Source organism: Aythya ferina (genome assembly GCF_964211825.1).
Source record: "Aythya ferina genome assembly, chromosome: 9".
NCBI lineage: Eukaryota > Metazoa > Chordata > Aves > Anseriformes > Anatidae > Aythya > Aythya ferina.
The window spans coordinates 22,116,131-22,132,862 of NC_140305.1; the positions used below are offsets into that span (position 1 = coordinate 22,116,131).

Consider the following 16,732-nt stretch of genomic DNA (forward strand, 5'->3'; position numbering starts at 1 on the left):
TCAAATAACCTCCCTGTCATTTTCTGTAAGGCAGCATTATTTCTTTGAAGTTGTCTTTTTATTATTTCAGCGGAACTATTTACAAGCTGTACTGTAGTTCTCCACAAGAAACCAGGAAGTGGTTTGCTTACAAACTACAGTAAGCCTTATAACAATTATTACAAAATGTCTCTGTGTAAAATCACTTTCCCCTCACTCCAGAAGAACTAACAACTTTTTCGTTGAGGTAAGAGACCTCCATTTTTTGGTGGAATATCACCATTCTCATCCCAGTCATTATTCGTGACATTAACGAATAGCACGATACATAACAAATGCTTATTCATCTTTTGATAAATGTGTTTTGTATCTTTGCTGACCTAAGAATCGCATCATATAATGCAACCTGCAACCAGTCTTTTAACATACAACATATAAAAGGAGTTAAAATGTTCTTATCCACGAAAAGACCCAGTACATAACCTAATCTTAACATCATTTTTCTGAGGATAGACTGAAGCGCTGTTACTAACTAACCCAAGCTCAAATATCCTGATTTTTTTTTTTTTTTTTGAATTTAAAATAATTTCTGGTTAATTTTATAAAGAAATTTACCTTTCCAAGCTGAAAGATGGTGTGGAAATATTTGCTGCTTTTATCTGAGAGGAAGCAAACAGGACTGGACCTCAAGAGTCTGCTGTTGAGGAGAAACCAAACGGCCTTTGGCAGAGGTGGTTCAGGAGCAGCCTCTCTGAGGCCCTTGTGGTGGCTGGCCCTGTCCACGGAGGAACTCAGCCTTGGCACCCTGGACAGACCTGAGGTCTTCCCTGACGTGGGTCAGAACAAGTAGACGAGAAAAGGCAGCCCACTTGCAAGATATTTAAATTTGGGAATGGCAATGCTTCATTTCCACTAAAAAAAACTTGACCCAAACAAAAAACAATCTTGAACATCGCCAATTTGCCAAAGCAGCAGCAGGTCCCTATGGGAGAGGCCCCTTACACTCATCGGACACTCAGCAAACATTTCTCTCTGTACCTTACTAGGCTGCCAGGACAGCTTTTCATGATTTTACAAGATAACACAATAATCTTCTCATTGTTGTGTCCCAGCACACCATCCCTGTCTGTGACAATGAGCAGAAAAAAGGTGATGGCATGGCGGCTCTAGCCAACACGCCTCCCTGAAAGGAGTCCTTGTGCACCTCGTGCCTCAGCGATGGCAGCGTGCACGCTTCAGGCACCAGGATGGCACAAGTTTCAAGCCTGAACCTCAGAGGACAGCCTTGCAGGCCAGGGCACCACGGGGATCTCGTCTTTTCTGGTGGGCTCTCGAGGCCTTCTCAGCAAGGCAAGGACAGCACTACACAGGAAAATCCCTGAAGTGTTTCTCACTTACCTGAGGCCCTAATTTTGTGAGGGATAATTTGATCTTTCATGTCAGCCTTAATTACATTAACAAAGGGGATAGGATCCAAACATACCTCCAACATTTAATCCAGGGAATGATTCATCCTGATCCAATTAACTGTTTCTCAGACTGTGAGACCTTTTTAACTTCCAGACATACTAAGTCAGGAGAAAATGAGACACACACAAAAGAGACTTAAAATTCTGTGAGCCTTGCTCTTCCTCAGGGAAGCCCAGATCATTGCTACAGCCACAATCTGTACATGCTGCAATTTCTGCAATGGCAATGCTGGCAGAACTGTAAAAAGAGTTAGATTAATCCAGTCAGGATGTGACGAAAGCATGTAAAACCAATTTCCAAATCCGTAAGACTGAAGTAGGATTTAATTTATTTAGCTTTGTATTTCTGAAATAATTCCAAATGATTCTTGTTTTAACAGTGTCTGTTTTGTTGTTTTTTCTTTAAAAAAAAAAAAAAAAAAAAAAAAAAAAAAGTTTTGCCAGTTGAGAGCTGCAAATCCAAGATAATGCCCCGAAGGCCTTGCGGTGCTATAAACAGCTCTGTGCATGTTCCAGCAGAAGTGTGACAGCACTGTGCTCGGCCTCAGCTTTGCTCCTGCCAAGCCCCAAATCCTCTGTTCTAGTACAGTTTATTAATCAAAAGAGAATATTAATATCGAACCTTCTCAGACAACCTATTTAAAGTAGCTTAATAATAAAGGAAAATAAGCAGTAACTCCAAAAATTTAGAAGTTTAATGCTAACACCCTCTATCAGAGAATTCTCATTGCCTTTTTTTAGAAGCCAATTGATGAAAAATTGCGGAATCTGATCTTATCTGACCACATATGACAAAAAACAGAGGCAGAGATTGTAGTGTTAAGCCTTTGATGTGCATATAAATGTATATGTCCCTTTCAACACAAGACTTCCTACGATTCTACTATTTTTATTTTTAATTTAATACTTCCCTCTTTCACCCGTTGGTTCTTGCTATATTATTTTCCCACACCAGACAAAGGAGCCCACATATCTATTTTTACAAGGAAGTATTTCTGCACTTAATATTTTATGTTACATAATACCCATTTCAATATGAAGGAGATGAGCCCCTCAACTTATGTTCAACTTATTTCTCATCTAGTGCTAAACAAATACTACCAACTTTAAAAAATAAAAATGAAAGAATTAAGGAGTTGAGACCTAACCTCCTCTGCAGAAGTGTATCCTTAATAACAGTCTGGCCTCTGACTATGGTAACACAATCATCGTAGCAGTTTCAAAGGACTTATAAATACTTGAAACACCTCTGGGCCTGGGATTAGAATGGAAATCAGGTTTCAGCCACAACCACAGACAGAAGTGATACTGAACACTAGAATAAATATATGAAAGTTTTGAGTGTGACAGAACTTCAGCTACTATGCAAAAGTAGATGTATGTGTTCACATACACACAAAACCTCATATACAAATAGGTAGTGATATATGTCTACATTTCTGTCTCTAGGAAACAGTCATTACAAAACATATTTCAAAAAATTTTTCAAGTTTTCCATGTGAACAAAAGGAATAACTGTATTCACTTCCAAAATACGATGTCTTATCTATCTTTTTAGCATGTATGCTGAATAATTTAGAAACAAATTCCCCTAGAGGATCTGTGTTAGGATTCTGAGGAACTACAGAGACTTAACTCTTCGTTTTTGTTACAGTTTAATTTTCTTAAATAGTTTCTAGAAATATTAGCAAAGAAAAACAAGCATGATGATACAGAAGAAAACCATTTGTATTTTTAAGTCACTCCTTGCATTGCTAGCAACGCAGCAGCAGGTTCCATTTGCCTTACACTGAGCATATTATGAATAACTCAGTTTCTTGCTTTGTTCCCTAAATAGTTGACAGGGAATGGTAACTTTATTCATGACCGTATGGCCTTTTTTTAAGCTTGTCTATGTATTTAATAATGCACATCACCAGGCCCATCACCTAGGTTGGCATTTATTAAAAATAAAAGCATTCAGTAACTGTTGCTAACAAATGGCCATGAAACAAGCAATTTCCCAGAGCTACCACTTTTTGCTCAAAATTGCACTCACCCAGTTATTTAAATAATTAAATGGTCTCAATCTGCACTGCATCAGCATTGGCTCACGTATGCTTCGACAGGAAACAGATTCCAGAACCGCTGGGAACATGCTCCTGCCTTGGCCACAATCATAACCATAAATATGTGAGCTCTCTGCTAAATTGCAGCTGCCCTGCTGGAATAAAGAAAATGATTTCCATGAAAGGTGACATTTTCACAGACTCCTTATTCATTTTAAACTATCAGTGCTTCCTCCCACTGTCTCCCGTCTTCACGTTTTGAAGAACCCCTGGGCTTCTCCAGTCTGTAGGCTCCAGTTCACCATTTGAACAAAAACAAAATGTGTTATTGCACAGAGTATACTATAGGGGTGTATTAAGTATATATCACAGCCATAGTCACCATTTCCCTTAAGCCTCACAACCTGCGTTATTAGCCTGCTAGCTAACAAAGTTTGAACACCTATTAAAAATAATAAAACAAACCCCTCAAATGTTAACCTGATCACTAAAACTGAAAGACCTGCAGACTCTGGCATATATTGAGCTTTTATGATTCTGATAGCACTGGTAGAAGGGAGTCTATGTGAAACTATAGGAAAAGAAAACGTTGCAACAGCTGAAAAGATGAAAGTTGTTAAATTTTCTCCATTCTCTTAAACAACTACTTTCACATAAGATAAACTAAGACATTAAGCTGTTTGAAGACCAGTTTGCTTTGGTAGGAAAAATGAACATACAAAATTCCCAACTAGGAATAAAAATACTAAATTCATGATTTCCAAAAAATTTTACTTATTTACTTATTCTAATTAATACATTAGAATACTGTTTTTATAGTGATACTTGAGTTTGTTTTTCACTTTTTTTTTTTTTTTTTTTATTTTGTACTACAAGAAAAAAACAAAGAATTGGGAAATTTCCATCTAACTGGAATATTTCAACCTTTTCACCCTTTAAAAAAAAATTGTCAGCAAATAAGTGGACTGTGACACAATGTTTTACCCTGGACAGGCACTAGTTCATCAAGAAATCATCTGTATGTAAATTTGGGTCAATTAAATGTGTCCAAGGGAAAGATTAGCTTATATGAAGGATGAGACTTCATGCATGTTTAAAGATCATCTGTTAATGAGACCCAAATAACCCAAACAAACAAACAAAAAACAAGCATACATATAGACCTCCTAAATTATCTATCTTTTTGTCCATAAATGGTATTCAAGAAATTCTGGAAAAAACAAAAACAAAAAAACACCATGACATGAATGTGTTTTATTTTGAAAGTCTAACAACATGCAAGTTCCAATATTACTGGGAAAACGCTGAACTTTTTAATACATTTTATTTGTTTTTGTACAGCAACTACAACACTTCAGAAACTCATCAGCTTTCAAAGAGAATTGCACTGAGAATAGAAGCCCCTTAATGCTAGAGTATTGTAGAAGACGATTATTAAAATTGATTATTATTCAGACAATATCAATTTCATTATCTCTGATCGATTCCTAGCATTGCTCCTTAGCAGCCTTCAGTTATGAATGCTGCATGAACAGTAACCCAATACTGCACAACAAATTGCCGTCTTGCTGGTCTCAGTGAATTTGGTAACAGCCCTGACTTATTAGCAGGCTTCTAGTAAATAGCTGTCATAGGTGCTGACTGTAGGGAACTGGATGTCAAAGCACCACCAAACACGGCTGAGAAAACTCTTTCCCCTCGAGGCTTTGTTAATTTGATTTATGTGTACAGGCAGGAAACTAATTGCTAATTGTTGCAGTGCATACCATGGAATTGCAGCACTCCACTCAAATCCTGCATCTCAAGAGTACCAACAGACTTCAGTTTTACAGTGTGCTGATGAGAGATGCATCCTAAACAGGAATTTGTTAGTGCTTGCTGCTTTAGAAATTTTACAAAATTTAGACTTTGCAATGCCCTGTGCCACTGTCTTCTCCCTGGAGAAAACAGCCACCCTCCAGGCACAGCATCACGCTGAGATGTTGAGCGCCAATACAGTTACCTCAGCAGGAACAAACCCTTCCCGTTGTTCAGGCAATTAGTAGATAACGCATCTAGTGCCAGTGATTAAACTGTCAAGAGTTTTTGTTCTGGAATGTTTGTTTCTCAGTATCTCTGTAAGTATGTCCCTGGGACCACTAGCCAAAATTGTAGATTCTCCTTGTATTAAGGTGCAAATACTGGGCACTGAAGAAGTACTTGGTCCAATTTCTACATCCCCTATATTTCCACACTGGAAGTAATTGGCCTACAATAAAAACGGGCTGTCATCTCAACAGGATGAATGATTTCTTTTCTTCAGAATTTTTCTCTTGAAAGAAGTATGGTTTGGTTATGCCTATAAAACTGATGAGTGGCAACATAAATAAGATTTTTGCCTGTAAATATTGCCTTTTAGCCAGCGTTAGTGTCAGCATCACTCAGAAACGTCTAGTCAATTACTTTTTCAGGTATAGGCTAGTACTGAGCCTACTACTTACCAGAAGTTTTTAAAAAGGTACACCAAACAGTAGAAAAACTGATACCGCTTCATGATACATGGATGATTTACAGCCTGTTCCAGTTTGTCATGCTGCAACAGAAACAACCCTCAGAAATCCTCAGCTTTCCAAAAGACTACCAAACGGCTGCAGGTAAAGAGGAGCACAAGACTTGGGGGACATTGGGCTGTCCTGAAAATCTGAGAAGAGGAAGATTGAGGGAATTGTGAGTCCCTCCCCTGTTCCATCCGGTAGCCTGAGCAGGGTAGAGTGAGGTATGCTAAACCTTTGAAAAGCAAATGACTCCCCCGCCCATGCTGGCACAGTTCATTTCATCATCTATTAGAAAAAGTAGTACTTGTCACTGCTCGGAATTGCTGTTTCTAATTGGGTCTAAATTGCCCCCCACTTTTCAGCAGTCAGGGTAAAGAGGCAGATATCTAATGGCCATGGAAATTGGTTTTCTCTCTAAACCCTAACCACACTCCTGCTTTTAATGAATTCAAGGCAAATTGGCAAGGTAACCTCTAATTTTAAAATATAAGATTACACAGTCCAAAAAGAAGTCATCAGAGTAAAATTCATTTCCACTCTAATGCCTATCATAAACAGGTGTTGCTTTTTACCAGAAAATGTGAGGCACCGGACCAACGCTCAGGCATGAAAGCAGAGCAGGACTGTGACCCTCAGTCCCTCATATCCCCATGTAATGTTTCACCAGGACTGGACTGCCTGCTCCTCATCTTCCCCCCTCAGGTTTCCACCCTGAGCCTGTGAATGTTGCATTGAAACAGAGGCTGCACCACAAAAAAAAGACATTTAAGAAAAAAAAATAATTAAAAAAAAAAAAAACAACAACAAAACCTTCAGAAATTCCCAATTAGCTAATCTACACATTTCTACAAAATAAACATCCTGGAATGATACTGTTATAAGAAAATGCCCAAAAGCATCATTCTCAGTTTTCAGTTTGTAGCCATGCAGGACATCATACACAACACACAAATCTTGCCGCTTTTCTTCTGCTAAAAGGTCTCAAAGGTTTGGCAATCTCTCTCATTTCCTTGCAGCTCAAAGACAAAATAAAATACTTTTTTGTCTTTCAAAGAGTTTCTGAACTGGCAAGTTGGCGCAGTTGTGATTTTCTTTCTATTTTTCCTAGTACAGAACTGTATGTTGTTTTTTGAGAAAGAAGCAATAAGGCAGAAGCCATTCATGTGGGCTGTGACAGATAAGGAAATTTATCAAGGGACTCATTACTTATTATGCCAATGTGAATATACAGTTTATTGGATCTAATTCATTACTATATCACACTGGTGTATTGCTTGGAAAAATTATTTTAAAGCAACACTGTGTACTTCATTTACAAAGGACACAGTTATAATACAAAAATCATGCTTTACTGTAAATGATTTCCCAAATCAAACATCTCAAATTCAATATATTTTTTATGGTTACCATTAAGACAAATAATCAACTGAGAGGAAAAATTGTTTTCAGTGAACCACACAGTGGACTTGAGACATAAAATATGTCCTTATGATGTTGAATAAACCATAAGCTAAGACGTTTCTTCCAACAGGAAGGAATTTTATAAGCATATGCTGTAACTGACACTAAGAGAACAAACTTACACCTCCTTGTCAAGCATTATATATCAATATAATGCATCCTTCTTCCATCTACAGAAAAACAAATGAAAGAATTATGTTCATCAATTTCAAAAAAATAAAAAAGGTGAATCAAGTGAAACCAATGAAAACTATAAAATAGACAAGCTTTTCTATTAACACCTCTGAAGTACAGATACCAACTATTTTGAGGCAAGGGAAAAATCATATTAGACGTAAGTGGGTATCTGAAGCCTAAATTTATCAAGTTACTGTTCCACAGACAATAGTTCAGGTCATGCAGGGCATCTTTCATGCACAAAAGATACCTCTCCACGTTCTCAGAGCCATTCTTTACTGGTGAGGTAGCAGGAGGATAAGGGTGAGCTTTCACTTGTTTGATGTCACTCTTATCTCCTTTCAAAAAGGTCTTTGTACTTATAAATACATGTTGAAAATTATCATGTGAATAAAGAAAATCCCAAGTGATTACACAAACTGTGGGAAGGACATAAATCCAGAGTTCACTCAGCTCCTGGTTACCCAGGAATGTGGCAATATCAATTTCTAAAGATGTAGTAAGGAGGACTTCAGATTCAGCCTAACAATATAATAAATATCCAAGACTGATACGTAGACGCAAATAGGACGAGTTCCCATGGACTTTCTTTTTGCAATACATTTCTCAATTGCTGGCATGACAAAAATCAGAGAATTTGTTTGCATACAGAGGACAGAAAGACAGCAGCATAAACAGCAAATCCCAGGTAAAGCAAGCAGTGGTCTAGGCCTGCTATTTACCCATGAATACATCAGCACATAGCTATTAACAGTGGGGATGGAATGGGCCTTTGCTAGGGGAAGCAGCCACTGGAGCCCCTGAGCACAAGATGTTATTTCTCCTTTTTCCCCTCACACACTTCACTTTGGAAGGTGATGGTCTACTCCTGGCCTGATTTCTCATTCCTGGAACAACAAATTCAGTTTTTCCAAGAAGCAGCTTGGAAATTTAATTCATGTCCAGATACCGACAATTCAACTTTTCTGAGAAGTTCTGGTCTCTGCTTCCCAGGTGTTTCACAGGCTTGGCGCAATAAAAAGGCTCGATGTTCCAAGGTTTTAACAGCACTGAATATAACTACTGAGGGACAACAAACACTTGGGTGTGGAAAGAAGTTTCCCACCTCGTTTTCAGATAAACTCCTTTTCTCACCGCATAGGGAACTTTTGTTTCTTTGGCAATGACCGTGTAGGAGAGCTGCTGCTGTCTACTTTCCTGCAGCCCTTTGAAGAATTAAGCTGAAGTTATGGATAGCACCAGACACAGGTGACAAATCAATTCTTGCCAGAGATGGATTTGTGAGATTCCGCAGGTGATATTACCAGCTGGAAGAAGGAACAGATATGTCTCCAAAGCACAGTTAGTTGTAACTAGATGCATTACGAAGGGATTTAAACCTCCCCATTGCTAGAGGGAGAAAAAATCGTAGTGAAGAAAGCATTTGAGAGAGGATATATAGAATGAAACACAGAGCTAAAATGTAAGAGCAGCCTGATGGACTGGATGAAGAGAAGAGCAAAAGTCTTCTGTCTATAGGCCTCTGTTCTTAATCATGGAGAAACATACCCATTTTTTGCCATAGCATGACTGCAAAACTGATAGTAACTGAGACCTTTTACTATTGAAAGGATCAGCACATTAAAGCATCATAAGGCTATGAGAATTTTTAAAGTGTTTGAGAATTAACTAATCTGATAAATAAGGTATAAGTAGAATTATAATTGACAACAACGCAATCGTACAGTTTTCTTTACACTTACCTTTCAACATGAATCCCTCTCTGGAGTTAATTTACAGAAGTCAACCCAAAAATTACAACTTGCAATAAAATAAATATGGCAACCCTATATTTCCCAAGAAAATTAGGATTTTCTCTCATTTTTATCTGTCTTTGGAGCAACACCATTGAAATGATTTCTTTCAAAAATAAAAATACCATCTTTTTATTTCCGCTATTGAAGTGTTTTGTACTGTTTAAAGTGTTAAACAATGTGTTTTCTTTAAGAAAAAGATGTCAGTAGTAGTTTATAAGTCTAGGGGTCTTTGGAGAGACTGTATTCATGCTCCTTTTTGTGCTTTCATTGTCTCATCCCTTTAGTTTGTTAATAATACTCAACTCAAGTCTTAACTGACAACCCACCAAAGTTCAATTTGCACAAAATTCAAATGTTTGCCGTTCTTAAAGATAAATGCTTCACATCTATGGTGAACAAAATATTGGTTGTTAATGAGAGCTACATTGAAATTAGTGACAATCTTCCCTCTAATGAACAAAATCTTGCTGGTTAATGAGAGCAACGTTGAAGTTAGTAATGATCTTCCCTCTAACTCCAGACCAGCACATTATCGTTGTCTCATTTTCCCTTGTCTTTTCCTGAAAGTAGGGCAGGAAAAAATGGCTCATGGGACTGACAGAGGAGCAGCAAATGAGCTCTCACAAAGAACCAAAAAGGGAGATGGCAGGAATGCCTATATCTCCCATTTCATCAAACTTTGTAGACAAACTACTGTCACCCTATGTGATCCTCCATTCAACTTGCACAGAATCCAGTCCAAATCCCAGCAAAATCAAAGAAGTCCCCTGGTGCACTTCATCAACTTCTTTTATAGCCTAGAGCCTTTTACAGCCCAATACTCAAAACATCATCTGACTGTAGCAGAGTTCATCTCAGCAGAAAGTTCCCACTCCAGACTTCTAAGCACATTAAGCTGATGTCTACTTGGGTAATAGGACTGGTACAGCTGTGTCTTTTACGCATTTTTCTTCCCAGTCCTTTATCAGGACTGTTAGCAAAATCTCTTACCTTTATTGAGTCTGATCTAAGTAGTAAGCTAAGAAAATTAAATTAATGTCATTCTCAGTAACATTTAGAAATTGCAAGCTAAGCAGCTGCCACTTATTCCTAGTAATTCAAAGTATATTACTTTGAAAGAAGTTTTACAATAACATATATTGATCTTGTCAGTTGTTTTTTTTTTTTCCCCTCAAGAAACATATGTTGCAGGTTCTATATTTGTGGGGCTACATATATGCAGGTTTCATTGCAACAGCTCTGACTCTAGCCAAACAGATGTTGAGGGAAAGCAGCTTAACAGAACATGCAATAAAACCTTTCTCAGATCAAACTGTTGGGTGAAGAAAAAATCTTGTAGGTAATGCAGTATACTAAACACATTGATTATATACTTATACATAAAACTGATAAGTAATGAAATTAATTACAATTCTTGATTACATTTGCGCAAATCATGCTATTATGTTGAAAAAAATAACCAAGTTCTACAAACTACATTAATTAAATGTTGGCAACTATGTCAGTTTTGTAAGATGCAAGGTATTTATATAACTCGTATAAGTTGAGATTCTTATTAACACTTCAATCCCTAGCTGAAGTAATTTGAAAAGAGATGAAACAACAGAATGTTTTTAAATGACTTCTCAAAATACTAAAATGGTAAATGATTCCAAATCAAAACCAAAGTATTGGAATACTATCCCAAGACTGACAGACTTCTCTGTAATCTTCACATAATACTCAATCAGTAGAATCTACTTTATTTAAATACTTTGTTCATGACTAAGCTTAATGACAGACTTTGATCTACTTTCCTTTCTGAGCAGAGAAGGTTAAATTTTTATCACTCAAAATAACTATTGCTTGTCACATTATAAAGTTTCTCATTATGAAAAAAAAAATAGATCCATAAAGTAGAGTCAGATCAGCACATGAAAACTGACAAAGTCCTTTAACTTGTATTTAGTAACAGTGCTGTCTCAAAACATGGTACTGATCACTTCAAGGATTTCAAATCAGGTTTATCAAAAATAAAAGCAATAAATTATATTAGAATACTTCATCGGTTACTTTCAATTGACTTCTGAAATATCCAGACCAACTCTTCGGATATCCTCTACAGCAATCCTTCCTAATCTTGAGTATATAAATTCTGCCACTTCTGAACAGATACCGATCAAAAAAATCTGCAGTGCATTTCCTTTACCATGAAAAAGGAAGTTTCACTGCTCTGGGTCACTTTGAGAAGCCAGAAATAAGCTGAACTCCTCCTTCATACAGACCGCACTTTCAAAAGTTGGCAGGAAAACAGAAGAATCTTGTTTTATCTCCATTCACTGCTAAAGAAAAGTATACTCTCATACTCATATCAAAGTGTTTTATAAACTTTCAAATCAGTGGAAAGGTTCTGTATGGAAGAAAAAAATAAGGTAAAACCCAGCTAAGGGTTTTAGTAGACATTTTATAACACTTCAGATCCACATCCATAAAATAGGTACTATGGATTAAAACATTGCTTTTTCAATTCAGCAATTATTTTAAACAATTTGGGAGAAGGAGTTATCTGCCTATGTTCTAAAAACAAACAGCAATCTTTCACAGTTCAGACTTCAATTTTCCCTCCAAACACACGCAGAGTAAAGGTTTAATTCCCCCTTATAGATTGAAAAACAAAGGCAAGGATTCACGCTGAAAAAAACAAAAGCAAGGATTCACTTTATTGCAAGTCATAATCCATAACCTTGCTTTTCAACATTATTTGACGATTGACAAGATCTAGGAAAGCTGGTACCTTCTGTATTTATATTCACTTTGCATTTTCAATTCCTGTACATTAAAGGTACTATTAATATATTCAGCAATATAACATTATTGGAGCAAAAAAGATCATCCTCTTAAAACAAGAATAATCCCATAACAGTGCAACTAATACAAATCCACACCACTATGAAAATCATTTGAGTTTCATTCTCACCCCCCCATATGTAACTGAAAGTTTCCTAAGTATCATGAGACTACTGAACACATGTAGAAAAATTCAAGGTTTGTAAGTAAAACAAATCAAAGCAAATCTTAATATTAGCACCTGAAGGCACGTAGAGAAAAAATGCTAAGGTACATACCTGTAAATCTGTTGAATATTTTCAGCTTTGATTTCCTTGAGGATTTCATGGTAGGTATGAGGGTTATTTGGTTCTGGAGATGCTGGGGGAGAAGGACATTTCTTGCCTGAATAATATCCTATCACAATTCCAAAAATAAATACAATCAAAGCAGTGCAAAATACTTTCAGTATCTGAAAAAAGTTGCAGCGGTTATTCTTTGGTGCCTGTCTTGTGTAGTGTGAGATGTAGTCGGGGTCTTCCTGAAGTCGCTGGAATCTTCCTTTAGGAGAAGTCGATGGCTGGATGGGCTCAAGATCAAGGTCAGGGCTCTGTGAGTTTCCCAGATGATGCTGGACTGCACCATCCAGTCGGAAATGGTCAAAGCCAGGCTCCTCCAGCTCTTTTTCCATGTCCCATTCCAGTTCCAATGCTGTGGCCTGGAGGTCATCGTTGTCAAGGTATGGAGAGTGCCCCTGTGCTCTCTGGTCTGCATTCACTTTGTGATAAGCCATCTTTTTGTCTATTAAAATAAATTAAAAACAAACACAGAAACATAAACATTTGCTTCCTTATGTCCACGTAAACAATTTATTATGTCTCCTTTGTAAACCTCAGAGAAATGAAAATACATATTAAAACGCAAAACCTGGTTTCTCAGTTTCACTCTGCCCATTTCCATCCTCCTATTAACCTTTGTAGGATCAGTAGTCACACAATCATCAGTGAGGAAATAAGATATTTAAAGGGATATAATATATTGCAAGGATATGAGGAAAGGGAATTGACAAGTACCAGTAGCAAACAGAAAAGTTAGCCCATTATTTTGTCAGTCTCCAATCTCCAAGATAGTAATAAAAATTTGAGCGAATGCACAGTTTCTAAAACAATTATTTATCACCTGAAAGTCATTTTAAAGCTTAACTGCGTGTATCAATTTCATTGCACACACCATACAAAATAATGCTGTTAAAAAAAAAGTTGAAAAAATAAAAATAACTAATTTGCCTGATCTGATTCTAAACACATGGAAACACTAAGTTAAAAAAGAAATTTCAGGGTGACACTGTACTTACACATCAGTAAAAGACTTCCTTTTAGATGGAACATTCTATTATTTATAGCTATTTTAAATGCATAGCTCCTGAATGACTGATGAATTTACTTAGAAATTGTCCCAGCTGTTTTGCTCCACTTATTTTTTGCCATTTTAATGAATCAAAACCACTGGCAGGTACGTATTTATATCAAAATCATTCCTTTAATAGCAAGGCACTATCTGTGGCACTTCTAGATATTTCTACGGAAGCATGAACCCTCTAAAGGGAACTCTGACCTCCAGTACAAACATTCAAAGTCAATTTTCAACAAATCGTTTTCAACGGACTGCAACAATAGGGTGCCATTTTCCTCCATACTTTGACAATAGCTATTCCATCACATAAGCATCTGTAATTTAGGGCTTTTCAAACATCAGGCAGACTCATCAATTAGAATAAATTGAAGATTAAGATATTAAAGTTCTCGCAGTGATAGGTATCAAACTGACACCTACAACACCACATTATCCCTCCATTTTTACATTTTAAGGCATTTTCTTTCTCTAAGACTTACATCCAGATAACATTATTGAGGCCACATAATAGATTAAGCTACTCAACAGCAAAGTAGAATTTAGCTTTTGTGCAGCTCTTTGAAGAGAACAAACCATTAGAAAACACTGATATAATGAAACAGCCTATTGTCCACTGAAAGACTATCTTGCTCTCCACAATTTACAGATCCTTGTGCAGCCATATAAATATCCCCTGTCTATAACTGTCAGGCAGTCCAGCAACAGCCAAGAGAGCATCTAGTTGAGGTATGTGTTTCCAGGGTACCTATTGTATACACTTTGCAAATCAATTCCCTACCTGCAATCTCAGTTCTTCTATATGCAGTGAATGGAAGTTTAGAGTAAGCTGAACTAAAGCATCCAATTTTGTGTGACTAAGTCAAATAACTTATTTAAATAAAAATAAAAAATGTTTATATCTAACTTCTAGTTGAATCAACAAACGGCTTAAATCTGTAAAGCTTTTATTTTGCCCTTGGTGTAGCAGAGTGCCTGAAGTGAAACTTTGTGCAAAAAGTTAAAGCACACTGCATAATTTCAAGCACATTTGAATCCATGGCCTTGAATGTTATCCAAGTGTTGCTGGAAAACCCACAGGGAACCTTTCAAAATCATGTTAGTGTCCTTAAGGATCAAAAAATTGTTATCAAAAATATCTTGCCTGAAAATACGTAGATAGTTCAGATCTTTAAAGATTCTGGTCAATTTAGCAATCACTTAAGTACTGCAGTGCTGAGGTACTTTTGTGCATCTTGCCATGATGCATGCTTAAAATTATGCATATGCTTCATTGCTTTGTAGATCAGAGAAAAAACTGGAAAAAAAAAATATAGCTAGAGTGCTATAAAGTAATACATGCTTAATTCTTTCAGGTGAATAGAATCATGTATTCATAAAAATGTTAGCTCCAAGGAACCTTTGGAGATTATCTTGTCCAGTATCTCACTCAAAGTGGGATTTATTGCTGCTATCAGATTCCCTTTTTCAGCAGAAGAAACAAGGCTCAAATCAGATGTTTGACTTGCCTCAGTTTCTCAATATCCTTCCTGAATTGAAGAATCCAAAGCTGGATGCAACATTTCAGTTGCGGCCTCAGAGTACAGGAGAGCAAAAGCTGTCCTAGATCTGCTGAGCCATAATCCTGGTAGCCCGTGAGCTACCTGACTCGTTCACAAGTGCAGCGCTTGCCTCGTGCCCCCAGTTAGATGCCTCCTATAGTGGTCCTTCACCACTATCTGCTGCTCAGTGAGGTGCCCACCTGCGCTGATGGACCAGTTGTGATGGCCCTGCTCCACAACCCTGCTGGTCTGGCTGAACTTTTGGAAGCTTCTATTTGCTCAACCCTCAGGTTTGGGAAGGTCTTTCTGAACTGTAGCTCTGCAATTCAACGGGTCAACTTCTTCCTCAAAAATATCCTTTGGAAAACTGGGCTAACCAATCTTGAAACTATTTATCTGTCCTTTCGTTCTGTCTTCTCTTTCTTTGCTGGTGAAGGGATTAACTTGCAGACCATGAATGACAGAGGTCACTATTGGATAACAACTGCTCAACAACCACATCTTTCCAACTCCATTTTAATACTGCTTTTTATTAGAAAATAATTGAAAGAGTGGTTTGTCCTGCAAAAATCATTACTACATAATTTTGACTCTAGAATTCCTACAGTCATTTAACACAAGGCTTTAGTCAAATGAATGATCTCTTATCAGGTTACTACGGTTTTACCCATAGCATAGGAATTAAAGGCAGCTTTAAGATGCCGTTGCGTGGCAAATGATCTTGCTGAGCGTATAAATGGTGACCATTGCATTTCAGTGGTACTTAAGATTTCTCTGCATTTATGACATATTAAAAACATATGTTATTGTTCAATGAAGTGCGTTAATAAACGTTATTTAAATCTCTACACATAAGCACATAATAAGAATTCCTATGAAATTTCTTTAATGGCTGTTAATGCAGACAAGTAGTAACCATAGCGTAGTTAATCTCAGCAATTCACTATTCACATAAAGCACCAAAATCAGTTACAAAACTTCAGGAAAAAAAGCTAAACGAACTAAAGGAAATAATAATTCAATTCAGTTTTGTATTTGAGACCAGTCTTTGGTGTAATGGATCTGCTTAGCAATGCATCTGATTTAGTTAAGGAACACGAAGAAGGCAAGCTGCAGTTAATGTCTTCATTTTTCTAGTAATATTGCCAAGTTCATTATTTGAGTGTAAAGACACAACTTACCAAGAAAAACTGAGATTAGGGCCCATAATGTGTATAGCTCTGCCAACAGTGATTTTAGAAAGTGGTCTCCTGATTCTGAATAATACATATATTCTTCTTATATTAACAGTCCTATTTACTACTTGGCTGGTTAAGGAGGTACCATGACTTAAAGATTATGTATTAAATGTAATCTTAGGTAAGAATTTGAAAGATAAAGAAAACTTTACACAGAGAATAACAACATAAAAGACAATAGAAAGATGGATAAACTGTAAAGTCATGAAAAGCTATTCTGATGCTCTAGCTCAGTTTTCCCAATAACACAGACCATAAAAAGAACATATTTTTG

At 36.9% G+C, this 16,732-nt stretch overlaps 1 protein-coding gene across 14 annotated transcripts in view; it reads right to left on the reverse strand.

The window, feature by feature from the left end:
• Nucleotides 1-16,732, reverse strand: part of NAALADL2 (N-acetylated alpha-linked acidic dipeptidase like 2) — a 433,689-nt gene that overhangs the window by 221,292 nt on the left and 195,665 nt on the right. For all 14 annotated transcript variants that reach the window (XM_084529574.1, XM_084529579.1, XM_084529568.1 and 11 more), the window contains one exon: nt 12,569-13,070. In XM_084529574.1, the coding sequence (XP_084385700.1) occupies nt 12,569-13,062 (494 nt within the window). In that variant the 5' untranslated portion in view covers nt 13,063-13,070. The remainder of the gene's footprint in view (nt 1-12,568; nt 13,071-16,732) is intronic.